Here is a 27,969-nt window from a genome sequence, read left to right as displayed (position 1 = left end):
ATGGCTTCTGGAGCCGCTAACGCAAAGGAACAGCCTGGTGAGTTAGAAGAGGAAGTTGACAGTGAAGTAGTGGGAGCCAGTGTGCCAGCAGGAAAGGGAAGACCTCCGGCCACAGTGCTAGAGGAGGAGTGAACCAGACACTGTCATCCAAGAAAGCAAGAGGATGTTGCAGAGGGAGAGAGAGAAGGAGATTCGAGGAAAAGCCTGTCTCAGCTCTTAGCAGAGCAGGAGAAGCGCCTTTGGCGGTTCAAATGGCCCGGGAAATGAAGCGTGCTGTCTCTGAAGTGGTTCAGGTATCTAATGCGTGTGATACAATCGTCACCAGGATTCAGGAGAGAGAGCGAGAGCGCAGCCGAGAGATGTCATTCCCCCACCTAATGTGGTGGCACCATCCAGTTCAGGAGGCTTTTCAGGATTCCCTGAGGGGGGTGGTCCTTTGTCAAGGCAAGCAGGCCAGTCACCAGCACCACCCAGGTTCCTGGAATATGTTAATGTCACCACGTGTGCCAGTGGAAGTGTCAGTACGGTATGAGAGTACCCACCATAGGAGTTAGCCAGAACGCTACACTAACTAGATATTTCCCAGGTTCCACTCAAGGGAAATATCTGATAGTTCTGATGAAGGAAGTACTGACTCGGGTAGGAGAAGGCCCCCAGGTTTGGTGGGAGACACTGATACTGATTCCAGGGGGAGCCGCCCAAACTCTCCAGTAACTCCTGACTGTCCCGTAGCAGTGGTTACAGATCTTAGAATCTGGATTTGGCAGCTAAACAAGTAGGAATGATGGAGGAGTCTTCTGGTGCAGTACAGGCACAGCGTGTTCAGGAAACAGCACAAATATTTGGTTTGCCAAGTGATGATTGTGTTAAAATCTTACAGCTTACAGTAAATCGAGCCTTAGGGAGCACCTTGCCCCTGGAGTATAGGAAGGGTGAAAAGTCTTTTTCAGACACAGTGGCCGTGCATGAGCGTAATCAGCATCCTAGACAAGCTGGAGTGGCTATCCTGTCTAACTGGAAGCAAAAGCCAAATGAGTCTCCCCACCAATTTCATTTACAGTTAAGTGCAGCCTGGCACAGTCACGTGAAAGAGGACACAGAGGAACCACAGTATGTTAGCTTGTTGGTTAATAATTCTCTTCCTTACCTACAGGAAAGGGTTAACTTGCATATCCATGATGGAACCTCCCTGGAAGAGGCCCTGGCTCTTCTAGCCAAGGCCCTACCCAGGGAAACCCTAAAGCAGGTCGGCGTGAAGCCCCAGTTGCAACCCTACAAAAGCCACAGGCTACTCCCATAATGAGGATTGAGGGTCCTACCAAGACACCTCAAGGGCAGAACCAGACTAATCCTAGGTCCACGCGATCTCAGCGCTGGGCCAATAACTTCAATTCACGGAACAATCAACAAGGGTATGCATCTGGGCCTCGAGATTGTGTTCCTTTCCTTGCGGGTGCTGCGCAGAACTCTTTTCATCCTCAGGGTTCTAGATTCCCCCGTCCACCGCCTCATCAGGAGGAGGACCTCTCCTGGTGTCGATGTTCAAGACTGTTGCCTGCCCAGAACTGGGCCCCGAGATGGCAAACAGGGGTTCGTTGCCCGGTGTGCTTGGCACCAATAAAGACACCGAGGGGAGAAAGCAAGCCAAGTTTATTTCAGAGCTCTGAAATGGCACTGGGAGACCAGCATGTCTCAGATCAAGTGCAACAAATACAAACAAATTTTCCCTTTTATATTCCAAGCAGTTTCTGTGCAAGCCTTTGTCTAGTTCACCCTTCCCCCTCCCTTCCAGACAACAGCTACAGCAGGGACACAGTGTGCATGTTAGAAACTTTCCCTTCGCCTGCTTATCTCTTGGCCTTCCAAGGCCTGTTTACAGCAGTTTTCCCCCGTCTTTCCCTCCCCTTTTTCCCCCGCATTATCACTACAAGTTTTGCGAGTGTGAACAAAAGTACAGCTGTCTGCTAGAAAAGCTGACCCTTACGTTTCTGCTTCAGCATGTAAGCCGTTAGCACAGAAGTAGGTGAGAGTTCTGAAGATGGAGTCACTGTGGCTCAGGTAAGCCCAGAGCAGAAGAGCTTCATCGGCACTTTTGGCCTTCCACTCTCCCGAGTTACCTGGTAGCTATGCCTAGTGACACCAACAAGACGGTGCAGCAAACCCTGGAGACCCAACGCCAGGATATCCGAGAACTCCGGACACGCCTAAACGAGTTGGTGTTGGGAGATCAACGTCCAAATCCCTTAAACCAACCAGTGGCCTCTGTGGACTCCACCCCTCCTCCCAATTGGGTGGCTTATTCTCAAGCAGGGTCGGCTATTCCTGAGGAGTTGGAGGTGGAAGAGCCTGAAGGTTACCCGCCTATCTATCCTAGAGATTACTCTGCATGATGCCAGCCGGCCCCGGGGAGCATCACAACTCCTTTGGGAAGAGACGCAAGTGGAAGACCCCCGGTATCTATAGTGGTAGGGAGCTGCCACCTAAATTTTATTGTAGATACCAGAGCAGCAATCAGTATCATCCATGTGAAGGATCCTAGATCCTCTCTTTTGGCATCTGGAAAACAAAGATGCTATCAATGTTTGTAAACTACTAAGTTATGGCCATGCTATCTGTCACGGTTCCTTCCCCACTCTGAACTTTAGGGTACAGATGTAGGGACCTGCATGAAAACCTCTAAGCTTCTCTACCAGCTTAGATCTGCTTTTGCTGCCACCATTCCCAATGTGCTAACTCCCTTCCCTGGGTAGCCTTGAGAGACTCTTCCACCAATTCCCTGGTGAACACTAATCCAAAACCCCTTGGATCTTAAAACAAGGAGGAATTAATTATTCCCCCCCCCCTTCCCTTTCCCCCCCACCAATTCCGGGTGAGTCCAGATCAATCCCCTTGGATCTTAGAACAAGGAAAAATCAATCAGGTTCTTAAAAAGAAGGCTTTTAATTAAAGAAAGAAAGGTAAAAATCATCTCTGTAAAATCAGGATGGAAAATAACTTTACAGCGTAATCAAACTTAAAGAGCCCAGAGGAACCCCCTCTAGCCTTAGGTTCAAAGTTACAGCAAACAGAGGTAAACACTCTAGCAAAAGGAACATTTACAAGTTGAGAAAACAAAGATAAAACTAACACGCCTTGCCTGGCTGTACTTACAAGTTTGAAATATGAGAGATTTGTTCAGAAAGATGTGGAGAGCCTGGATTGATGTCTGGTCCCTCTTAGACCCAAGAGCGAACAACCCCCAAAACAAAGAGCACAAGCAAAAGCCTCCCCCCCCCACCAAGATTTGAAAGTATCTTGTCCCCTTATTGGTCCTTTGGGTCAGGTGTCAGCCAGGTTACCTGAGCTTCTTAACCCTTTACAGGTAAAAGGATTTTGGTGTCTCTGGCCAGGAGGGATTATAGTATTGTACACAGGAGGGCTGTTACCCTTCCCTTTGTAGTTATGACACTATCTAAACCTATCGAAGTACAAACTGGTCACCTGCGCACGACCCATGTCTTTGCGTGGCTCACATTGTCAGACCCAAAAGGTAATCTGTTGGGGTCTGATTTCCTAGGTAGGCAGGAATGTGTTATTGAATTGGCTAATCGGTCATTGTGTCTTACTGCAGGACAAGAGTTGGGTTGCCTGCTAGTGGTCATGCCGCAGTGTGGTATGGTCACCCCAGTGGAGGAGCCGGAACCAGATGAATACCACCTGGACACATTAATAGGCAAACACGCCCTCTATCCAGAGTTACAGGCCATACTTTGCGAACATGCTGATGCCTTTGCTAAACACAAACATGACTGCGGGTGCATGGCCGTCACTATTGTTGTGGATGGGGGAGACGTGCCCGCCTCAAAACAATATTCCTATCCAGACCAGGCCACAGCTTACGTAGCCAAGGCGATCGAGTCGTTGCTGGCACAGGGAGTCCTGCATAGATGCACCTCTACAGCCAACTCCCCAATTTGGCCCGTTAAGAAACCGGATGGTTCTTGGCACCTCACCGATTACAGACGGTTAAATCGGGTCACCCCTACTTGTGCCCCTACTTGTGGCAAAGATGCCAGACCTCATAAAGTCCTTTGAGCCGGAGGCTAAGTGGCTGTCTGTGCTGGATATCAGTAACAGTTTTTGGACTTTGCCAGTGGCCCGGGAGTCGCAATACAGGTTTGCATTTAGCTGTTGGGGATCCAATATGCCTGGGCCCGATTACCACGAGGATATAACAATAGCCCGGCATTGTTCCATGCTCAAATGCAGCGAGTCCTGACACGATTCTTAAGGAAGCGGGATTAAAGTGCAACCCTGCCAAGGCGCGACGAATGAAAACTATCGTCTCTTTCTTAGGTCTTACTCTGACAAAATGGGGTCGAACTCCCTCACAGTAAAAGGTGGAGGCAGTCCAACAATTGCCGATACCAGAGGACCTAACAGCGCTAAGATCCTTTTGCGGCTTAACTGGGTTCCACAGGGATTTCATTCCTAATTTTGCTTCCATTGCAGGTCCCTTGTATCAACGGCTAAAGAGGGATGTTCAATGGGAATGGACTGAACAACACACGGAAGCAGTGTCCCAGCTGAAACAGGCCCTTGTCAAGGCTCTGGTGTTGATCACTCTAAATCCTGGGCTACCCTATCACCTGGAGGTGGCGATGAGTGTTAATGCATTAGCTGCTGTTGCTTCCCAAGAGAGGCATGGAAAATTCAGACCCATGGAGAGGACATGCATCAGCCTTTGTAAACTGAGCTGAGATTTCCCAAGCATTTCAAGCAAAACCCACTGGTTTAGGGAAAGTATCAAACGGATTTATTAACTACAGAAAGATCGATTGTAAGTGGTTATAAGTGGTAGGCATAAAAGTTCTGAGAAAGTTACCAAAGAAAAGAAAAGATAAACACACAATCTAAATCTTACACTAGGCAGAATTTAGATCTAGTGGTTTTCTCACTCCACTGGAGGTTAGAGGTCTTAATACACAGGCTTCTCCCTTAAGCCAGAACCAGTTTCCGCAGTTGAAGTCTTCGTCTTCTCAGCATTCTTGTTGCTTCCAGTATTGGTGGGAGAGAAGCAAGGCGAAGACAGGGTGCCACTGTCCCTTATTTCAGACCCCCAGTCCATGTGCCTGGAAAATACTAGTCTAGACACGTCCTGGTGGGTTTTGCTGAGTCGCAGGGTTGAGCAATCCCCCCGGTGTGGTCTTGTGCCACTGTCATTGAATTATAAATCCCTTGATTACAACTCCCCCTCCCCTGATTAATGGTCCTTGAACACCCTCCTGGGCGGGGATCATCTCCTTTGTATGTCGCTAGCAAACTTACAGCATATTTCAGTAACAACCAGACAGCACAATCTCATCACTTGATCCACACTAAGGATATATGTATTTTGACAGAAAAATGGGTTTCAGCAGATCATGACCGTTCATAAGATATCTCACATGACATGCTTTGTATGAAATATATCATAATTATATGACGGGGGGAATATGGAGGTTCCGGGATGCTGCTTGGAGGTACAGAGTGCCACACCCTCCTTGGCCTCAGAGCCAGTGCCCAGCTCGGCCCAATCCTGCAAGCAAGAGGCGCAGACAGCAAAGATCTGATCCCATCTAGACTCTGCTTCGGAACCTGTGAAAATTCAAGGGGATGAACCTCCAAGATCGTCCTCAGGGCCGTGATTGATGGAATCACTCTCCACCCAAACCAGGAGCACAGGCCTTTGGGATCAGCTAGCCCAATGTTTCTCAATGACCAGGACTGGCGCTAGTCCATGGACCGGAGATCTCCCTGATAGAGTTTAGGAAGGCAGCAAGCCAGTTCCTGGTATCACAAAGGTTGAGAAACACTGATTAGTCTGACCTCCCATATTACACAAAACACAGAATTCCATCCAGTGAGTCCTGCATCAAACCCAGAGCCTGTGGCTGAACTCAGCATGTTCTCTTGAGTTAAAGCTCGATTCCACCCAGCTCGAGTCCCAGCTTGGTCTCCCTTGTTTACAGGGGTCACGCCCAGTCTGGCACTAACTGACTGTAAGGAGCCATGTCGCTGCACGCTATCTGCACCTCACGGGGCTGGAAACCTACAGCATCCTCAGACTCCCTTGGGAGATTTCCTGAATGTTGGGGGTTTGGCTAGGGTGGAAAAGCCCAGTAAGCAGCCCCTCCCCCTATTTGTTTTGACCAAACGAGGATGTGCAGGGGCCAAAACCCCCTCAGCTGCCCACCCTCCCTCAAAAAAAAAAAAAGTTCAGGCACCTTCCTGGCCCCAGGAGTCTGCTCAGGCTCTGGGCTCTGGGAGAAGAGGGTCACGGAGCGTGTCTGGGAAGGCGCCTACAGGAGCCACGTGGTGGGGAGCAGTAAGGGACTGGGAGGAGCTGGTTCCAACTGCTTCCCACAGCAGTCCTTGGCCTGGAGCCCAGAGGCGTGGGCAGGCCTGGGTTCCCCTCCCTGCCCTAACAGAGGGGTGGTTCGACCCCTGAGAGCAAAGGGGCCTGAATCCCAAGAGGCAGCTGGCCCTCCTCTAGGGTTACCGGCCTCCTGCCCTGCTAGACTCTTCACCGCCCTGAGAAGGGAGAGACTGTGAACTTGGCTGGAATCACGGCAAGGAACCAGCAGACTGGGGACCAAATGGTGATTGGTTGAGCAAGGGGAAACTGAGGCAGACTCTCCATAGCACCTGTTCAATCACCGGGGGGCACCAGAATCTGCAAGCAGCTCCAGGCACGTCCCCTGTGCGACTGGTCCCTGGGAGTTACAATCCGGTGTGAGGAAAAGCAGCGGTTGGAAGGGCAGTGCAGCAGAACTGCCCCAGTCTCTCAGTGAGCCCCAGGCTGGGCACCCCGAGGCCATGGCCAGCTTCTTCACCCCTTCCTGGAGGGTGCTCCCTGGTGTCACGGATCCACAGGGTCAGTGCTCCCATGCCAGCTTTGGAACACACCAGCCCCCCCCACAGGATCTCACTCGACCTCCAGCGTAGCCCACGTGGCCTCCACCCCTCCTTAGACCAAACCCCTGGGGCTCCAGCAGCCCAGGAGCTCTGTTCAGTGAATCCAGCTGAGACAGACCCTGGGCAGAGCCTTGAACGCCCGCTAAGATCAGCACACCTCCCCAGGCATTTGCAGGGACACCCACACAGTGTTGTCAAAACAGGCGGGTTTCTAGTTAACTGGAACACAGCAGAGGAAGTCGTCAGGTGAGCATAGAGCGAGGAAAGTTAAAGCATCGTCCATCCTGGTGAGCCCAGAGCCCAGCCAGGCCGGAGCAAACCCACTGTTCAAGCTCTGTCTGAGTTCCAGCTCTTATCCCCACTTCACACCGCCCAGGCCTTGGTTCTCGAGCTGGGGGACTGTGCTCAGCTTCCCTGCTGAGAGGTGGGGAAATCCGCCTCCTTCTGGGGCCTTGCTTGCTCGCGGGCAGTGTCCTGATGAGTGGGTTTTCCAATGTCGTGTCGGGGTCAGCCTCGGCCAGGCCTTTTCAATGACCCATCCCGGCTCACACAGCCGGGCGCCATTCACACCTGTGTCTCAGCCTGCCCCGAGAGCAAACAGGCCTTGTCCACCCACTGGGGAACAATGTCGCATACAGGGGAAACTGAGGCACACATAGGCATCATAAAAATATTACCAAAAAGTCACACGCCGATTGTGATAAAAGGTGTGTTGTGTTTCCCAACGAAGGGAAGAGAGAGGGCAGAGTTTCAGTGATTGCACAAGATCTTTCTGTGACGAGCCACTCGGGACAAGGGGCTGGGAGCACTGCTGTCAATCAGAGAGCTGCACAGGTAGGCTGCTGCACACTAACTAAGGAGCTGGCCCTAATGTAGAGCTGGGACCTCAGAAACCTGTAGCAAAGGGCGAGACTGCACAGCAGCCCTGTTCCATTGGGCTTTGACGCTGGAAATGCATAGAGAGGAGTTCCTGAATGATCTGTCCCAAAGGATTGACAAGATAATCATGCAATGGGAGGGGCCCCTGCTAGCACCCCCCTCCCCCAGTCTTGACCTGCAGCCCCCTCTATCCCAGGCCTGGGCTCCCCTCCTGCCCTGCCCATGACCTTCAGTCCTGACCCACAACCCTCTGCTATCCCACCCTGTTCTCCCGATGACCCTCAATCCCAACTCTGCTTTTCCAGCCCTGAGCTCCCTTCCCGCTCTGCTGATGCCCCTCAGTCCCGACCCACAGCCCCGAGCTATGCCATCCCTGAGTGCCACATGACCAATGTGCTCTGTTACAGTTACTTCAGGGCTGGGGGAATTTTTGGTACTCCCCAACCCAACCATAGACCCCCCCGGCTGTTGTAATCGGCTCAGACACTGCACCCAAGAGTTCATGATGCCACCCTCAGCCCCATCAGCCTCCCCTTACCCTGCGCCAGGCCCCCTCAAGTCTCAGCTCCCCCTGACTCCAGCTGCTGCAGGACACTGCCCCTCAGCTCAGCTCCCAACATCGCCCGCCCCCACCGTCCTCCAGCTAACCCACCACCCAGCCTCATCGTGTCAGCTCCACAGGGCCCCCTTGCTTCTCCCCGGGCCTTGCTGCAGCCAGACCCCCAGATCTGGCCTGTCTCTACCCCGCCCTGCTCCCACCGCCCGGGGGCTCCCACCCCTCTGCCCAGTCTCTCTGATAGAGGGACATGGGATCCGTGAGGATCCGCCCACAGAACAGTATTACACATCACAAATTAGGGGAACATGTCAACGCCCGTTCTCGAAGAAAGGCAGTTTCTTGCCCTCGTGGCTGCAGAGAGAAGCTCAAACACACCCAGCACCGATTCTTTTCTAAAATCTCGTGATTTTTTTAAATCCAATCTCATGATTTCGGGGGGGCTGACTTGTGCGATTAGAACACTCGGCTCTGTCCAAACAGTTCCCTTCTCCCACGCCCAGGCCTCTTCGTTCCCCTCCCCGGGAGCTCTTGTGTCCCCTCGGTGGCTGGGAAGCACTCGGGGTTGGAGCGTCTGAAATACACGACCCACGGTTGGTTGCATAAGTTGGTAGTGAATAGGGCAGCTGCGCTGTCCGATGCCTGCTGCGTGATGCGGGCATGGTGTTGCCTTGTGGCCATCGGACACTCCGAAGAGGGGCCCAGGAATTCTCTCCGTTGAGCTCAATGGAAATACAGTAACTCCTCACTTTACGTCGTCCCGGTTAACGTTGTTTCATTGTTTGTTGCTGATCAATTAGGGAACATGCTCGTTTAAAGTTGTGCAATGTCCCTTATAATGTTGTTTGGCAGCCGCCTGCTTTGTCCACGGCTTGCAGGAAGAGAAGCCCACTGGAGCTAGCTGGTGGGGGCTTGGAACCAGGGTGGACCGGCAGCCCCCCCATCAGCTCTCCCCTCCCTAAGTTCCTTGTGCGGCAGCCGCCCAGCAGGCTAGCAATTGCTGGGCAGTTCAGCTGTCCCTCCTCCCACTGCCATGTGCTGCTCCTGCCCTCTGCCTTGGAGCTGCTCCCTGGAGCCTCCTGCTTGCTTGCAAGAGAGGGGAAGTGGGGGGGCTAATGTCAGGGTGTCCCCCTCCCCCCTGCTCCTGCCCCCCCGCTTACCCCATCGGGCCATCTCCACAGAGCGGGGGGGACACGACAGGGCTCAGGACGGAGGGAGCTTGCTGGTAGAAGCTGCTGTCTCAACTTGCTGATCTACTTAAAAAGGCAATGTACTTAGAGTGCGGTCAGCATACTTAAAGGGGCAATGCATGTCTCTCTCTCACACACTGTGTGTGTCTCTGTCTCTCTCTGCCATGCTGTCTCCCCTCCCTCCATTCGTGCTGCCTTGTAGAATGAGAGGCTACATTAACAACAATGTGTTAACCCTTGAGGGCTCAGCCGAGTGCTAGTTCATCATTCAGCAGTAAGGCATTCCCTGGGAAATATCCCACCCTCTGACTCCACCACCTCAACCAAGCTTCACACTCATCATCTCTGTGTACAGTATTAAATTGTTTGTTTAAAACTTATACTGTGTATATGTGTGTGTATATATATATATAGAGAGAGAGATAATATAGTCTTGTCTGGCAAAAAAAATTTCCCTGGAACCTAACCCCCCCATTCACATTAATTCTTATGGGGAAATTAGATTCACTTAACATCATTTTGCTTAAAGTCGCATTTTTCAGGAACAGAACGATGACGTTAAGCGAGGAGTTACTGTGACTATCAGGTGCGGCAGGTTAATTTCTGGGAGACTGGGAGGAAAACAACCCCCAGCCCAGGGTGCTGCACTCTCCCCAGAGAGGAATGCACTTGGAGGAGCTCAGGAAAAGGCGGGGCAGTACGTGACGGTGCTGTATAAAGACGGCCTGCCTGAGCGTGTGTACTCAGAGCAACTCCTGCCTGTCCAGAGCAGTCGGCAAAGGATGGCCGAGAGCTCCAAACTCCAGCTCTTCGTCAAGGTGAGGGGTGTAGCTGCCGGCTCCCATTGGAACTAAGAGCAGGGGCTGGCTAGGGGGATGCTGTAGTAAATGCTGGCTGGATTTGTGCACATCACTGACCTAGAGAGAGTCACTTGTTACTATTGATTCATCCCCCTGGCATGCAATGAAGGGGGCTGGGAATGATCTTGGAGCCGAGAAAGGTGCAGGCTGGCAGCAGAATCCAGCTGTTACTGCATGAAAATCCCCTCGGGCTCTCTGCCATAGCATGGGCCTTCTCCTTCCAGAGGGCACAACTTCTGCCACAGGCTTGGCCAGCGCGCCAGAGAGCAGTGTGTCTGGAAAGACTCTGGGGAATATTTTCAGACGGGATTTGGTCACATGGAGCTGTAATCGCAGGGCCTTGGGCACGTACAGCCACTCTGAAAGTGGTCCAGAGATGCTATTGAACCGGTTCCCAGCTCTCTGTCCCGAGCCGGGGTGGCATCCACACCGGGCAGTTGGCAACGTAAAGAAAAAGTTCACTTGGGGCTAAAATGAAAAGTAAAGTTTTGGTGAATCAAAAAAAAAAGGTGGTTTCCGGTCAGACCCAAATGGTTAGTTTCAATTTTGAGCATTTTAATGGTTTTAAATTTTTTGAAAATAAAATTACAGGAAATTTCAAAACAAAAAGTTTATATTGGGGGCATTGTGGGTTTGGAGTTTGTTTGGTTTTTTAAACAAAACAATTTGATGGAATTGACATGAAATATTCTGGTGTCACCAAATCTTCATTTGTTGCTTAAAAAAAATTTTCACTGAAAAATTGTGCCCAACTCTTGCAATGGGGGTGGGGTGGGGTGGGGGTGCATCATGGCTGGCCGTATGCCCCAGTGCAGTGGGGGTGGGGGGGTGCATCGTGGCTGGCCGTATGCCCCAGTGCAGTGGGGGTGGGGGGGTGCATCGTGGCTGGCCGTATGCCCCAGTGCAGTGTGTGTGGGGGTGCATCGTGGCTGGCCGTATGCCCCAGTGCAGTGGGGGTGGGGGGTACATCGTGGCTGGCTGTATGCCCCAGTGCAGTGTGTGTGTGTGGGGGTGCATCGTGGCTGGCCGTATGCCCCAGTGCAATGTGTGTGGGGGTGCATCGTTGCTGGCCGTATGCCCCAGTTCAGTGGGGATGGGGTGGGGGGGGTGCATCGTGGCTGGCCGTATGCCCCAGTTCAGTGGGGATGGGGTGGGGGGGGGTACATCGTGGCTGGCCGTATGCCCCAGTGCAGTGTGTGGGGGGGGTGCATCGTCGCTGGCCGTATGCCCCAGTGCAGTGGGGGTGCAGGTGGATATGAGCAGTCCAGTACCGTTGCTCCCCCATTCTCTGCACCCCCCCCCCACACCATGTCCCTGTAGCACACTCGGCTTGCAGACATTGCTGGGGATCATTTGGATTGGGGGCGGGTCATGCGGGAGTCTGGGGGAGCAGGGGCTGGGGTGTGGGGCAGGGCTGTGTGGAGGCACACCAGGCCAAGCTGTGGAGAAGTCTGGCATGGGGGAGGGAGAAGTGCGATTGAGCGAAGGGGGCTGGGGGTGGGTAGGGAGACGCACTCGGCCAGTCCCTCCTGTGCAGCCTCAGAGCACAGAACCCGTCTGCTCTGCTTCTCCCCCCAGCCCTCCGCCTTCCCGCATGCTGCCCCCGTCCCAAGCTCTGCGCCCCCTGCCTAGCTCAGCCGGCACTGGGGGTCTGCACAGCTGAGGGTCCATCCGCCCAGTGCTCGCTCCCCAGTGCATCTAACCACCGCAGCTGCCTGCCTTGTGCGCTACATTTTCACAGCCGCTGCCAGGGCCGGTTGGTGCCTCTACGGATCCCACACGCCCTGGGACGCCTCCTTTGCAGAGGAGGGAACTGGGGCTGAGATTTCCCCTGGAGGGTGAGCCCACCCAGCCCTGACTTCATACACCCCTCGGCTCAAGACAGCCAGGCTGTAGCCACAGGCACCTGGCCCAGGATACCAGCCTGGCACCCCCTGGTTACTCCTGGCTCCCCTGGCCTCCCCCCAGTCCCCGCACCATCCCCAAGCCCCCTCTATCCGGTGGTGCCAAGAGAGCTGGTTTGGTGGCCTGCCCCATGGCACACAGAGGGCATGGGCTCCCCTTGCTTGGCCTCTCTGAGACCAGGCCCCTCCTGTATCAGCTCAGCAGGGCTCCGCTGTAGCCTCTTGGGGGCCCATGGGGGGGCACTTTCACCACGGGGAGCACTTTTCTGTGCCAGGCCCTTCAGCCCCGTGCCTGGTGTATGGGTCACGGTGCAGAGATGCTTGTGCCCACACGTGCTCCTGGCACAGCCTCGGCTCCCATCTGACCCTGTGGGGACTGGAGAGTGCAGAGCTCCTGGCACCCCCCCGGATACAAGGCCGTAAGTGAAGGGCTCCATGTGGCGCCAGTCTGGGAAGGAGCTGGAGCCGGTTCAGACCCCAATCCCTGCAGCGATGGAGCTGTACAGAGCCCTGACCAAGGCTGGCTCCGGGCTCCCTGCCCTGGAACCGTTGTTGGCTGCCCATGGGTCAGGTTGATGGCCTTAGTCAGCGTGGGCAGTGGGTGCTCCCGTGATCAACCTCATTGCCCCAGCCACAGAGTCCCGCTGAGGGGCCGCCCATGCCCGATGGCTGCTGCCAAGGAGCTGTTGGCCCTGGAAGACCCTCATTCCAGTAGCCCTATGCCAAGAGAGCACATATGCCCATCCCTATACCCAGACCTGTAGAGGGGGGCTGAGACCACAGGCTGTGCTGCTCCCGGGCCAGCCAGGGTGGGAGCAGGGCCAGGCAGCCCACACAGTGCGGTGGGGACTGAGCAGGTTGTGGTGCTGACGCGCCGTCCCTCCCGTGTCCTGCTAGTGCTTGGAGTGGCCACAGCACCCCTGAGGATGGGAACAGGGATCCTGAAGAACCTCTACTCCCTATTTCCCTCCCCCGCTGTCCCCACCCATGTCTCTAGCAAACCCTGGAAATCCTGCAGCCCCTGCCCTACCGCCAGCTGATGGGAAGGCACTGACGAAAGGCAGAGGAGCAGATCACTGGCGCCTTGCAGCCCTGATCAGTCAATGAGAGCCGCCAGGAGCCCAGCCCCAGTCTGTGTGTGCGCATTGCTGTGGTCTGCCTGGGGTAGAATGCCCTGCACCACTGCCCAAGCCTCAGGGGCATTTGCATGAGCAAAGCAACCTACTGATTTCCTGCTGCCAAGCTGGCTGCAGCAAAAGACAAACCCCTGGTTTCTGGCTGACACCCTGCCAAGATAATGAGCACAACATCCCCAACCGGTTACAGAGCAGAGCAGAGCACGCCCTGCCCAACCCCCTACCTCTGGCAAACCCCCAAGCAAGCAGATGTCCTCTAGTGCCTTTCATCCAGGAGCTCCTGATGTGTTTCACAGATTTCATCTAGCCTGGGATCCCTTCACCTACAATGCACTGAAATGCAGCCACCTCTGGGGTGGAACAGTTTGTGCAATGCTGTGCCACAGTTTAGGGCAGGCCATGAAGAAGAATTCTGTACCCAATGGAAACTGCAGCGGGGATTTGTGGCTGGCAGACAGCATTTAGCTCTGCTGGAATTTGGGCACTACCCTATCCGTGTGTATTTGGCCTTATTTGTGTCTTTGAGAGTGAAGAACTGCTGTGTGCCCGTGTGGACTGCCATGGAGAGGGGCTGGTTATTGGATAGTTTGGATGGGGCGGTAGAATCATCCAGTGAGCCTCAAACAAGACAGGGAGTCAGGATTTGGGTCTACTGTTTCTGCTACTGATTGCTGTGTCATCTTGGGCAAGACACATCAGCTGCGTGCCTCAGTTTCCCCACCCATAAAAAAGGGACTAGTAATAAACACCTACCTCCCACAGGACAGTCATGAGGTTTGATTTAGTAAGGGGTTGTCTATAAATTAGGTAACTTTTTTTTGGTGATTTTTCAAGCCCCACCACTCCTGGTAACATTTTGTAACAAACACCCCCACCCCTTAACGTATTACGTGATTTGTGGCCAGCCCCACTTTGAGAGCCTCCCATGGCAGGCGCTCTAGACGGGTGAGATAGGATGTGAATGTGCACGTGTTTATGTCCATTATGTATATCTCTAATTTGGGCATTCTTGACTGATCGTTGCACTTGGACGTCTCCTAAATTGGTAGGAGTTGAAGGCTGGGCCATGTGCCAGTCTTAGGATGGCAATTAGGTTTCAGATTTGCCTTGAGGTAGTAATGCGCTCCAGCCAAATCTTTGTTTGATTTGCAGACTTGCTAGAGAGGTGTCACTATAGAAGGATAAAATCAATGTACAGAATTCAGTCATTTCTACATTTTAGCCTCACGCAGGCCCCTCTGCCAGGGGAGCAGCTGGCTCCAAAAGGCCCTTGCTCGCTCAGATATTTCTACGTTCCAGTTACAGAAATGTACAGCATTAATGCCTCAGACGGGCCATAACTCCCCAGCAATACACAGTGCATGCCACATGGCTCACATGCAAGTGCAAACATCTCGTGAAATATAGTGTAGAATCCTTTGGCTAAACTCGGTTTTGTCTCTCAAAAAGATGCATAAAGAGGGGAATCTTGAGCAGGAGCAGAGAGGTTATTTTACCTCCGTTCAGCACTGCTGCGACCACTGCTGTAATCCCACGTCCAGTTCTGGTGTCCACAAGTCAAGAAGGATCTTGATGAATTGAAGAGGGGTCAGAGATGAGCCACAAGAATAATTATCAGAGGGGTAGCCGTGTTAGTCTGAATCTGTAAAAAGCAACAGAGGGTCCTGTGGCACCTTTGAGACTAACAGAAGTAAACCCATGTGGCAGGTAGGATTTTAGACAGCTTACGGTCCTTTTTCCTTTGTAGAGAGGTGAAGTGTGTAATGTAGATCTCCTGTCTTATTTTAGTAAAGTCCGTTGGTGTGGAGGGTTGGTTATTTATGAGAGTCTCCAGGTTGGAGAGCTCTTTCTTGATGTTTTTCTGTTTGCTGTATAGGATGCTGATCAGGTGGTTCCTCAGTTTCTTTGATAACGTATGGCATAATCTCTCACTGTGGTCTGTGCAGTATGTAGATAGCAATGGATTTTTCACCTTCAGTCCATTTGGTATGATGTCCATCTGTTTGCATTTGGAAAGGAAGATGATATCTGTCTGTATTTGTGCAAGTTTCTTCATGAGGTTGATAGATTTCCATTCCATACGGCTAAATGCAGTGCCTTGCATAGAATAATTAAAGCATCAGAAAACCTGCCTTATCGTGAAAGATGGAAGGAGCTCAGTCTATTTAGCTTACCAAAGAGAAGGTGAAGGGGTGACTTGATCACAGTCTATAAGTACCTACGTAGGGAACAAATATTTAATACTGGGCTTTTCAATCTAACAGAGAAAGGTCTAACCCAAGCCAATGGCTGGACGTTGAAGCCAGCAAAATTTGGACTGGAAATAGGGTGGCCAGACAGCAAGTGTGAAAAATTGGGGTGGGGGTGGGGGTAATAGATATAAGAAAAAGACCCCAAAATTGGGACGGTCCCTATAAAATCAGGACATCTGGTCACCCTAACTGGAAATAAGGCATCAATGTTAATAATGAGAGTAACTAACCATTGGGACAATTTCCCACGAGTCCTGGTGGATTCTCCATCACTGGCAAGTTACAAATCAAGCCTGGGTTTTTCTAACCCAGCTGCTCCAGGGATTGTTTTGGGGCAGGTCTCTGGCCTGTGTCACACCCAGGAAGTCAGATTAAACCATCACAATGATCCCTTCTGGCCTTGGAATCTATGACCCTCAATTCAAGAGCTGACACATTCTTGAGTAGATCACGGGCCTGAGTTAAACCCCATTGAACAGTGGAAACCACTGACTCTAACAGCCACTGGATCACATAGCTGTGTCTAGCCTTTGTACTCAGAGACCCACTCAGTTTTGCCCTCTCTAGAGGCTGTGCCTGTAAGAACATGTATTCTGTGCGATGGAGCTTGTATTTCACTGCTGCTAACTTGGCTGTAACTGTACGGCCCTGTCAAGTTCCTTCCCCACTCTGAACTTTAGGGTACAGATGTGGGGACCTGCATGAAAACTTCTAAGCTTAACTGCCAGCTTAGATCTGGTTTTGCTGCCACCACTCCCAAGTGGTAACTCCCCCTTCCCTGGGTAGCCTTGAGAAACTCCTCCGCCAATTCCCTGGTGAGTCCAGATCCAATCCTCTTGGATCTTAAAACAAGAAAAAATCAATCAGGTTCTTAAAAAGAAGGCTTTTAATTAAAGAAAGAAAGGTAAAAATCATCTCTGTAAAATCAGGATGGAAAATAACTTTACAGGGTAATCAGATTCAAAGAGCCCAGAGGAACCCTCTCTAGCCTTAGGTTCAAAGTTACAGCAAACAGAGGTAAACACTCTAGCAAAAGGAACATTTACAAGTTGAGAAAACAAAGATAAACCTAACACGCTTTGCCTGGCCTTTACTTACAAGTTTGAAATATGAGAGACTTGTTCAGAAGATTTGGAGAGCATGGATTGATGTCTGGTCCCTCTTAGTCCCAAGAGCGAACAACCCCCAAAACAAAGAGCACAAACAAAACCCTTCCCCCCACCAAGATTTGAAAGTATCTTGTCCCCTTATGGGTCCTTTGGGTCAGGTGTCAGCCAGGTTACCTGAGCTTCTTAACGCTTTACAGGTAAAAGGATTTTGGTGTCTCTGGCCAGGAGGGATTTTAGTATTGAACACAGGAGGGCTGTTACCCTTCCCTTTATAGTTATGACAGGCCCAGTGTCCGACACACCGGATGGACCAGACTAAATGTAACCAGCCCACAGCATCCACCCTGTGACTAGAGAGACGGGCATGTCTGCTTAGAATAAACTTTGTCATGAAACTCCCTGCGCCTTGGGGATTATTGACCTGCATGCCAGAGGCTGCAAGCACCTGCTGGCCTGGGGCCTTTCCTGGCCATGGCAGCTGGCTTATCTTGCTGGCTGGGAGGATCCACAGGGTCCCTGCTCCAGAGCAGGATTATTGGACGCTCCAGCGCACCAGACTGGGGTGTTAGGGGCTCAACCCCCACAACTCTGCAAGCCACTCGTGGTGGGGAGCAGGCGGGAGTCACCGCAGTGCCTTTCCCCGAGATCCTGCCCCGCGCACTCACAGAACCAGCCCTGCATCCCCAGGCAAGGACAGAGCACGAGGCCCTTGGTCACCAGAGCACGGGCCCTGGGACCGGGAGAGGGACCAGGCTGGCAGAGGCTAGACTCTTATTAGCAGTGCTCTGGGGAAATACGGGCCCGACTTCCGAGTCCCTAGTCCTCGTCTGCTCTGCCATGGGAACGGCAGGCCGCCTGCTTTCGCTACTGCGTCCGTAAGTGGCTGACACGGGAAGGCCAAGCTGTCCCAAGGAACAGCATTACGCAGAGTCGTGGGGCCGGCAGCTTTGAGCAGCGCTGCTCCATGAGCCACCGCAGGTCTCCTGGGAGCGCGGCTGCAGGCTCAGGGGCAGCTCGGGGAGAGAAGCCAGTTCAACCAGGGTCTGATTCATTCCCCTTTGGCTCAAGTCTATGCACCGCCACCGCTGGGAATTGAACAGAGGTGGGGAAGGATCCGTGCAGGGCCCCAGCCTGCAGAGGGCACCTGGGCACAATCGGTGCGCCAGAGTGAAGTGAGCACTTGGGCCTCACACAGTACAGGACTTTGCCCCGTAGTCTGACAGCCCCCGACTGGGCGAACGTGGGCAGCTGTCACAAGGGGGCTCGCAGGAACGGCTGACATGGGATGGGGGGCCGCAGTGTCACAGAGCTGGGCCTCAGCCAAGCCCCGGTCCTTTCTGCCCGGCTAGACGCCCTGTGAAGGGGAGGCGGGAGGGGCCAGGCTAGTGACAGCAGGCAGGGCCATGGGGGTGGGTGTAAGATGGGGCTCGTAATCAGGGACCTTGGCTGCAAAGACCCACATTCCACCAGTCTTTCTTCTTGTGTCCTTAGCAAGACACACAAGGCTGGATTCCACTGGGGCAAGGCTCAGCTCAGCCCTTTGTTGAGGGAAGCAGCTTCTAAGAAATCCCCTTAGCTGCAGACAGCTCAGCTGTGCCCTTCATTCTGGTGACCCTCAGTGCCCTGCCCGCCCCTGGCAATGGAAGAGGGCAAGGAGCCTGGGTGTCTGATAGAGAGAGAGAGGCCTTGTGCTTTACAGCAAGGGGACAGGTTCAGATCTGTCACACCGAGGTACGTCCCCTGGGCCCCATTCCCCACGTGTCAGCACTTACACTAGCGCAGGGGAGTATAACACACCCACAGTGGGAGCATTTCACACACCCCAGGCACCCCTGGAAACGTCGGCACAAAGTGACGGAGATTCGAGCAGCGCTGCGTGGGGACGGGGTTTGTCATTTCACAGGACAAGTCAGGATTTCTACTTTTTTTTGTCCCCGTCGGAAATGGAACGAAGCCAGAACGTTTCGCTGTGACTTGAAATTCCCCCCAATGTTCATCCTGGGGTCCATTGAAACGTTTCATTTTGCTAAAATCAAAACATTTCCTTCCAATTTTGACTTGGCGTTTCTGTTCTGAAGCGGCTTTGCATGGCCATTTCTGAAACACTGAAAATCATACAAACAGTTCCATTCCAAAAAGGGGCAAAAGACTTTTTAAAAACATCTTCTTGCTAAACAAACCTTGCCTCGAAATGGGCCGGTCGCCACGAAACGTTTCACTTGCAATAAATCGGTATTTTCCAGCGGAAAAACATCTTGTCAGAGTGTCTGTAAGAACTACTGTAGATTTACTGTAACTGAGGTCAAAGTCTAGCCCGGATCATTAATAATCCGGCAGCCCCACCCTGTGCATGGTTTCAGTGCTATAAATCGGAGGCTGCATACCAACGCCCACAAACCAGGTAAAAATCGAGTCCCGCCCGCCCCACTGAAAGGGGAGCTGTGCCAAGACCCTGGGGGGAGCCCGGAGCGCTGTGAAGTGATATTCATCAGGATTGCTCAGGCCTTTCCTTTATGTCACTGGGGGCAACCACACTTTGCTTAGCCCGGTACCTTGTTTTCCTTTCTCTGCCTCACCAGCCAAGATGCAGCCTTGTTGCCCCCAGAAGCAGCACGTGCCTGTGGTCTGTCCTTCTGAGAGCCATGGGACCGTGTGGAGGGGCATTAGCCTTGCTGCTGCCAATGCTAATCCAGTTCCAGCTGGTGCAACTGGCCCCTCAAGGTCAGGGGCACAAAACCCACCCACTAATGTAAAGGGATAGCATTGGTTAAACAAAGCCTCCCTTGTCCCCTGAGGGATTAACAATACACTGGTGTGACGAACTGGGACTGTTCTTGCTGGGGTGTGGGAATGCTGACAGGGGAGTGTGACTAGGATGGTCTGCATCGGAGGATGGGAGTCGGCCCGAGGGAACATACCTGAGCTTGTAACATGAGAACCCAGGAGGGGGTTGGAGCTCAGGTGACTCCGGGGCCCGGGAAACTGAACAAAGGCTGTGGGAGGGGTCGCTGAAAGCAGAGTGCTGGAAGCAGGCTGGAGAGATGGCTGGGAGGCAGAGATGGCTCTGACCCCCCAAAGGGGGGTGGGCTGGCATGCCCTGGGACCCCAAGCTGGACCTAACTGAGGGGGGCCCTGTTGTCTGTGCCTGCAAGACCTGTCTTGGACTGTATTCCTGTCATCCAAATAAACCTTCTGCTTTACTGGCTGGCTGAGAGTCATGGTGAATCGCAGGAAGCCGGGGGTGCAGGGCCCTGAGTCCCCCAATACTCCGTGACAACTGGTCATCTTCTTCCTATGGCTGATGAACGCAACAACTAGCGTTTTACACTCAGAGGATTAAGCCAGATAATTGTGTCAGGAGTAGCGGAGTGTATCACCCTGATGCCTCCTTCATATGCCTGAATCGGGCACTGAGGCGTTATATGTTCCAGGGTCTCTTCTGGGTGACACACGCAGTCACACGCTGGAGAGTTTTGAATTTTCCCTTTGTGCAGCAAGTAGCCATGTAGCCGCCTACTGTTCAGCATTGTCCATAGCAGGCCATGGTTTGAGACAAGGGACGACCCTTGCAAGCTTCAGCATCAGGCCTTTAAGCCAGACCCTGTCGTAGGCCAATGACAGGTCTACAAAGGCTGTACCGTTCTTGGTTTTCTTCTGGAATTTGGCCTTGATGTGCATTCCAAGGGCCAAAACTTGGGCGCAACAACTGCGTTTAGGCCACAATCCCTCTTGTTCTTCGGGGGTCACTGACTCGACAAGAGGACTGATTCTCCAGAGGATGATACGTTCCAGGAGTTTGTAGGTCATGCACAGGAGTGATATCGGCCTATAGCTTCCCGGGTCGTCGGTTGGCTTGCCCGGCTTGAGTATGGCCATTACTATCACCTCCCGCCAGGCTTTTGGGATGCATCCAGATTTCACGGTTTTGGAGTCATTTCGCCAGCCACTGGAGTCCCTTAGGGCCTAGTTGATGAAGGAATTCGAGTGGGATACCATCTCCACTGGCCTCCTTCTCTTGCTCGATTACAGCTAAACTCTCCTTTATTTCATCTGTGCTGCTGGCAGTGGGGGTCTCGTGGAGGGATTGAGGTCATTGCTGGGTGTAGCTAACGATGGATCTCTCCCTTCGTGTTTTTGTCAAGCAGTCCTTTTGTCCTCTCCGCCAGTTTGGAGACTGTGGAGTCAGGCCAGACTTCCAAGGTCCAATATCCCATCGGATTAGTGGCTCCGAGATGCCGTAGTGGGCCCAGGCACAGTGATTGGAGTGTGTGAAGTCCAGACCTTCAACACACTCAATCCACCGCTGGCGTCTGGCTGAGTCTAGACTCTAGCAGGGCCTTCACAACCTGTGGGCTGCCCGACTGGTTGTTCTGCCAGAGCAGGTTCTGGGCCCCGGAGATGCGCTTCTTGGCAGTGATGGCAAGGAGGCCAACAAACCGGCGATAACATTCCAGTGTTGCAGGGATTCGGATTGCTGCTTTTTGCATGGATTCCCTATAATAGTCTCAGTTGGCTTTGGCCAGGTTCTGCCGTGGAATTCATTTAGACCAGGGGTCGGCAACCTTTCAGAAGTGGTGTGCCGAATCTTCATTTATTCATTCTAATTTAAGGTTTCGAGGGCCAGTAATACATTTTAACGTTTTTAGAAGGTCTCTTTCTATAAGTCTACAATATATAGTTAAACTATTGTTGTATGTAAAGTAAATAAGGGTTTTAAAATGTGTAAGACGCTTCACTTAAAATTAAATTAAAATGCAGACCCCCCCCGGACCGGTGGCCAGGAACTGGCAGCGTGAGTGCCACTGAAAATCAGCTCGTGTGCCGCCTTTGGCACGCGTGCCATAGGTTGCCTACCCCTGATTTAGACAGAATCACTGGGATTTCGGTGCGCCGTGGGTGATAATGGGCCTGTGCTGGCTGTTGGGGAAGTCGGGAAGTATTTTGATCTTTGGCATGATGGTTGTAGTCGCATTGCCAGCGAGCGGAGTGGAAAGTTGCTTGCGGTTTGGGATCGTCATTAGAACAACGGACTTCAAGAATCAAGGGCCAGATCTTTCCCTGGTGCAAATGGGCAGATGGAAATGACTAGATTGGCGCGAAGGTGATTTACACCAGCTCCCTGCAGCCTCACCATGTTACACCAGCCGAAGATCTGGGTCCAAAAGTATTTTCAAGCCTTTCTGTTGTTTTTTCCTGTCTCCCATTTCCCTCCATTCAGCCAATGCTGGGAGCCTTCCCCCTTGCTGCCGGCCTGTGGCCTTGCTGGCTCTCCTGCGTTAATAGAGAGCATGCTGGCTCTGCCCCTCGTGTACTCACTTGTGTCATATGCTAGTGTTTCACACCCCCCCATGCAGCACAGGGTGCAAGGCCAAAGAACCGAACCCAGTGGCATTTGGCCTCCTCGGCTGCAAAGGATCAGTTCAGTGCCAGGAACTGCCCCTTAGCATTGATATTTTAAGATATGGGCCGTGAAGACATGGCTGCTCATAGTAAAATCCCATTTTTAATACACAAATTTAACCAACTGTTGGGTCTAAAAGTACCCGAAGGGACTCTTCATAGCCACGCCCAGCTCGCCTCCCTCCAGGGCATGGGGAGGTTATTTTAGAAATAGGAGCATTTTCTACGTGTTGGGAAAAGGATGAAAATTGGTAGTTAACTATTTTTGCTTTGGGGAGGGTGGGGTGGATACCTGGAGGGTTCTGTTATGGGACTGGTCGCTGAGTCATTGTCTCTTCTAGGGGGAGTCACTGCTGCATCGTGACTCATTTTCCCCATCTGTATAATGGGGAGGCTGATACCAGCCCAACAGCCAAAGGCTACGCCAGAGGAATTTACATCCCCCAGCACTTTACAAGCTGGGACTGGTTGAGGCACATCTCGGTTCTCCCCAAACCCCCAGCCCCACCCCCTGGAGCTGGATCAAGGAGTGTCACAAAGAGGTGGAGCCAAAGAAAAAATCCCAGATCCAGACAGCCTGGGGGGTTTTGGGGCACAGGCCCATCTCTAATCATAACCCCCATTATACATACAGATGGGAGAAACTAAGGCACAGAGAGGCTCAACATGAAATCCAAGTTGTGCAGCACTGTACCATCAGGGAAAATCCTTCCTGACCCCAGCCAGCCATGGGGCTCGGCCCTGCGGCATGAGCGTGGCGCCTCCTGGTGAGCAATGGTGATGCTGTTCAGGGACACTGGAATGGCAGCGCTGCCTGGTTTTCAGCTCACTAAGTGTCATTCTTGTCTCCCCAGGCGAGCGACGATGGGGAGAGCATCGGGCACTGCCCCTTCTGCCAGCGCCTCTTCATGATTCTGCTGCTCAAGGGGATCCCCTTTACTCTGACCACCGTGGATATGAAGAGGTGAGGACGCAATGGGAACCATGGAATATGGTCAGCACAGCCCCAGGGCGCTACCCACCCACCTGCATGGTTTTACCATTGAGCGCCCTGCCAGTCCTCCAACTCCCCCTTTCCTCTGGCAGTGCGTCTGCCTGGCTGACTCACACCCAGCACTGCGGCTGCCAGCTCCCTGACTGTGCCAAACAGGCCCAGGATCAGGGTGGTGGCGCTGCACAGATCACGAGACTGGAGAGCACAAATTCCCCGTTCCCCACCCCCGACGGCCCAGTCCCTTGCCCCACATTCACCCAGCCCTTGATAAAGAACTGCCGAGGGGGCGTGGGCAGCTGCGGGTGGGCAGGAGGGTTGGAGGCTCCTGCTGCAATCATCCCCAGCGCGCTCACGGAGCACGTCTGGAAAGCCTGGGGGCAGCACTGCGGGGCTGGGAACCTGGCCCTGGCTGCTGTCTGGTGGGACAATGCTGCATCCCCCACCCTGCCGCCAGTGCCAAGGGGGGAGCATCCGTCTGTCAGAGCCCTGAGGGCAGCCCCTTCCCACGGCCTGGGCTTCTGGGCACCCGCTTCCCACGGCAGGAGCCCCGCGCACTGGGCCGGTTGGAGCCGGCACTACGCAGGGGGTAGCAGTCGCGGGCGCTCAGCCCTTGGGAGGCCGGGAGAGGCAGCTGGGGCTGTCTCCCGTGTGGCAGCGCTGGCCAATAGCCGGCATCGGGGCAGCCTGAAGCCTTTGTATCACTGCTCTCTGCAGCCGGGCCGGCAGCAGCTGGTCTGCACCCAGCATCTGCTGCCCTCTGCCCCAGCAAGCCCCCCGGCAATGCCCTGGGGTGACCGAGAGCCTCTGCCCTCCCTCTGCAGGGCCCTGGATGTGCTGAAGGATTTTGCCCCAGGAGCCCAGCTGCCCGTGCTGCTGTATAACGGGGAGCCCAAAACCGACACCAACAAGATCGAGGAGTTCCTGGAGGAGACCCTGGGCCCCCCAAAGTGAGTGAGGGTCAGCCCCTTCCCCATGTGGGCACAGCAAGACATCAGCCCCACAGGGGAGTCCGGGCCGGGGCATCACTCCAGAGGGGGGGGGGGAGAGGGGAGAGGAGTCCCTGCGGGGATGGGAGGCAAGGTGGGCTGGGGAATCGGGGCCAGGCAGGGTGTGAGGGTCAAGGGGGCACAGGTGGGACCAGCGGGAGAGGATGAGGGGAAACCATGGATGGGGGAGGGGAATGGGGCGAGAGAGGAGACCGAGCAGGCCAGAGAAGAGGGGAGGAGGGACGGTTCTCAGGGCATCGCTGTGAGCTCTGGTGCCCAGGGCACAGGCTGAGCCCCCAGCCCCTGCCCAGCCCCTCTCCCTCCCTCCCTTTGCCTCCTGCAGCTTCCCCAGTCTGGTTCCCCGGTACAAGGAGTCGAGCACGGCCGGGAACGACATCTTCCACAAGTTCTCTGTGTTCATCAAGAACTCGCTGCCGGCCCAGGATGAGGGTGAGGGAGTTGGCACACCAAGGGACAGGCGGGATGTGTGTGTCCACATGCAGCCACGTGGGGGTAACACCGCTGCCACCACCAGAGCCCGGACCCCCCAGTGCTCCCCCACGGCAGTGCATGTACTGGCTGCTGGGTTCCTGCCCAGTGGGATCCCGTGAGCACATGGGACAAGACAGGGCGAGGGGCCATATTCACCCAGCAGCCTCCCCGACCCCCTTGCAGCTGAGCGAGGCCACAGCCTGGCTCTCCCGTCCGGCCCCTCCTCTGCTGCTGGCCCTTGTCATGGCACGGACTAGGGGCTTAAAGGGCTGGCTCCAGAGGGGCTCCCCCTTCCCCCACCAACAAGGGTCGAGTCTGCCCTGGAGGGGCTCCCCCAAGAGGCCAGAGGGGGTTCACGCCCTGGCGCATGCAGCCATCTGCAGCTCTGCCCAGTCCCTGATAGAAACCCAGGTGTGGGGATAGCCGGGGGCCCTCACTGCCCTGGTGTGTGTGTGTGGGGTGACTAGTGAGGCTGGCAGGCTGGCTCCACCCCACAGGAAATGCCACCTCTCCCAGCGTGCAAATGCCCCAAGAGCCCCCCGGCCCCTCTCTGCACAGGGGGGAGGGGTGCCAGCAGTGCCATGTCACTTGAGGACCCCCACGCTCCCCCCACCGCTCCCCGGGCAGGTGCCAGCTGTGCAGTGACTCTCTGCCCTCCACCCCCAGTGCTACAGAAGAACCTGCTGAAGGCCCTCCTGAAGCTGGACCGGTACCTGAGCACCCCCCTGGAGTACGAGCTTGTCCGGGACCCCAGCCTCACCATCTCCCACAGGAGGTTCCTGGACGGCGACCAGCTGACGCTGGCCGACTGCAGCCTGCTGCCCAAACTGAACATTGTCCATGTGAGTACGGGTGCCCCGGGGGTGGGACCCCCACAGCCACCACCAGCCCCCTGACCAGCCTCAATCCATACGGCCACCCCACCATCTCCCACCCATATGCCCCCCCAGCCACTGATAGCCCCCCCATCAACCCTTACCCAGCAACTGACAGCCCCCCCCATGATTCCCCACCCATACAGCCTCCTCCCAGCCACTGACAGCCCCACCATCCCCCACCCGTATGTCCCCCCCCACCTACCACCAGTCCCCCACATCATCTTCCACCTTTATGGCGTCCCCAGTCACTGCCTACCTACCCCTCGCCCACTCTCCCCCCCCCACCATCTAGAACATCCCCTTCCCCTGCTCCCCATCTGTGGCGGCCCACCACCCTCCGTTCTGCCCCCTGCCCTGCGCACCAGGCCCCATATGCCTGAATGAGTTTCTCTGACACGGGAGCGGATCGAGACCAGACCCCAGGAGCCAGGCAGCTCTGGGCTCGGGCACAGCTTTATTCAAGCCTGCGAGGAGTTGCAATGGGGAAGGTGGGTTAGCTGTGGGGCCAGCCCGGTGCTGGGCAGGTGAGCTGGGGGGAGGGGGGGGGCAGGGTGGATTAGCCAAGGAGGCCTGTCCCAGGCCAGGCACGTTAGCTGTGGGAGCAGGCAGGGTGGGTTATACAATGGGGCACAGGGATGGGGGCCGGGCCGGTTAGCTGTGGGGGCAGGCAGGATGGGTTATCCAATGGGGCACAGGGATGGGGGCCGGGCTGGTTAGCTGTGGGGGCAGGCAGGGTGGGTTAGCCAATGGGCCATGGGGGTGGGGGCTGTCCCGGGCTGAGCCGGTTAGCTGTGGGGGCAGGCAGGGTGGATTATCCAATGGGGCACAGGGATGGGGGCTGGGCCGGTTAGCTGTGGGGGCAGGCAGGGTGGATTATCTAATGGGGCACAGGGATGGTGGCTGTCCCGGGCCGAGCCGGTTAGCTGTGGGGGCAGGCAGGGTGGATTATCCAATGGGGCACAGGGGTGGGGGCTGTCCTGGGCTGGGCAGGTTAGCTGTGGGGGCAGGCAGGCTGTTTTAGCCCAGAGGCAGCACAGAGCCAACCCAGAGCTGGGCAGGTTAGCTGAGGGAGGTGCAGGGCCTTGGGGGCAGGTGAGGGGCCAGCCTGGGACGGGAGGAGGATACGTCCATTGGGACACTCTCTCTATTCACCCCACCTCTGTCCCCAGATCGTGTGCAAACATTACCGGCAGCTGGGGATCCCCCAGGAGCTGCGCGGGGTCTGGCGCTATCTGGACAGCGCCAGGGAGGCCAAGGAGTTCAAATACAGCTGCCCCAACAGCGAGGAGATCGTGCAGGCCTATTGCACCGTGGTCAGGCCGCTCAAGTAGGCAGAGCCCGACGCTGCCTCTGCTCAGCCTGGCGCTGCCCTGCACCCACTGCTCATGGTGCCAGTGCTGGAGAGGGGCCTGGGGCTGCCCTGCCCAGCCTGGTCCTTCTTCATCTGGAGCCACTGCCCCTCTCGCCTCCCCTGGGCGCAGCAGCCTCAGGGCTAGGCCAGCTTGGACTCTTGGGGGGCAGAGGAAGCCATGTCCCCTTTGCCAGTCAGGACACAGGACAGGATGGGACCTCCTGGCTCCTCAAACCCAGTCGCCATCCCCTTCCTGTACTTATTGGGGGGAAGCTCGTTCAGCACCTCTTCCTCCCCTCCCCCCACGCCATCCTCGTCTCTCTCCTGCCGCCAGAGCCTTCTCCTGGCAACCCAGCTAATGCTCTCCTTTCAGCTTCTGCTCCACCGGCTGGGCTCAGCCATGCTCTCTCCACAGGGGGCTGCTGGCTGGGCCCTGTCGGCACGAGCAGTTAGTCCAGCACTGGCTCAGGTCTGCCCCGCTTAGAGACAGGCCAGGCCAAGCCACCAGGGGAGATGGAGGCCGGAGCACCCACTGCAGCCCTGGCAGCGGCCACCTGCCCCAGGAGACGATCGTGTGGGACGTGGGGCTGGGCTGGTGCAGCCATTGCAGAGAGCCAGTGTGGCCTCACCACAGCCTTTGACAATCAGTGCAGGGCCCGGGAAGCCCTGCATGGCTCGGCCGGGCTGCCAGTGCAGGACTCCGGGCTCCCGGCAGGCAATGGCCTTTGGCCGTTACTCAGCCCCATAGCCAGAAGGAGTTCAACCGGGAATGAGTCTGTCCCCTCCCCATTTGATGGGGGAAGGGGGGGGACCTGTATTATGTCAGAGCATTTAAAAATCAATAAATAGGAAAGCAAAGAGGTGGTGATGTCATGAATGAGCAGCCTGCTATGGAGATGGGGCAGGGCTTGAGGGCAGATTCTCGCCCCCACCTACCCCAGCTCCGCTCAGCCACAGGGAGAGGGGATGCCCGCACGGTGCTAGATACATCTCCGCCTCCACAACAGCCCTGCAGAGACTTCAGACCCCGCCCCGCCTCCCTACAG

General features: G+C 54.9%; 1 protein-coding gene across 1 annotated transcript; it reads left to right on the top strand.

Annotated features, from left to right (window-relative positions):
- Positions 1–27,958, top strand: CLIC3 (chloride intracellular channel 3). The gene is made up of 7 exons (XM_054007883.1): positions 1–37; positions 10,219–10,379; positions 23,077–23,186; positions 24,038–24,163; positions 24,546–24,652; positions 25,361–25,536; positions 26,742–27,958. The coding sequence occupies exons 1-7, from the start codon at positions 1–3 to the stop codon at positions 26,901–26,903; spliced, it is 879 nt and encodes a 292-aa protein (XP_053863858.1). The 3' UTR covers positions 26,904–27,958.
- Positions 27,959–27,969: the final 11 nt, after the last annotated feature.

The sequence above is a fragment of the Malaclemys terrapin genome, chromosome 17, assembly GCF_027887155.1.
Source record: "Malaclemys terrapin pileata isolate rMalTer1 chromosome 17, rMalTer1.hap1, whole genome shotgun sequence".
NCBI lineage: Eukaryota > Metazoa > Chordata > Testudines > Emydidae > Malaclemys > Malaclemys terrapin.
Note: the sequence above shows the minus strand (reverse complement) of the source record. Positions and strands in the feature narration are given on the sequence as shown.

Bases quoted from the DNA above. Each gene is read 5' to 3' on its own strand.
- CLIC3 (XM_054007883.1), top strand. From the start codon at position 1: ATGGCTTCTGGAGCCGCTAACGCAAAGGAACAGCCTG. The intron at 38-10,218 runs GTGAGTTAGAAG...CACTCTCCCCAG, and splicing joins TAACGCAAAGGAACAGCCTG to AGAGGAATGCACTTGGAGGA. The intron at 23,187-24,037 runs GTGAGGACGCAA...CTCCCTCTGCAG, and splicing joins ACCACCGTGGATATGAAGAG to GGCCCTGGATGTGCTGAAGG.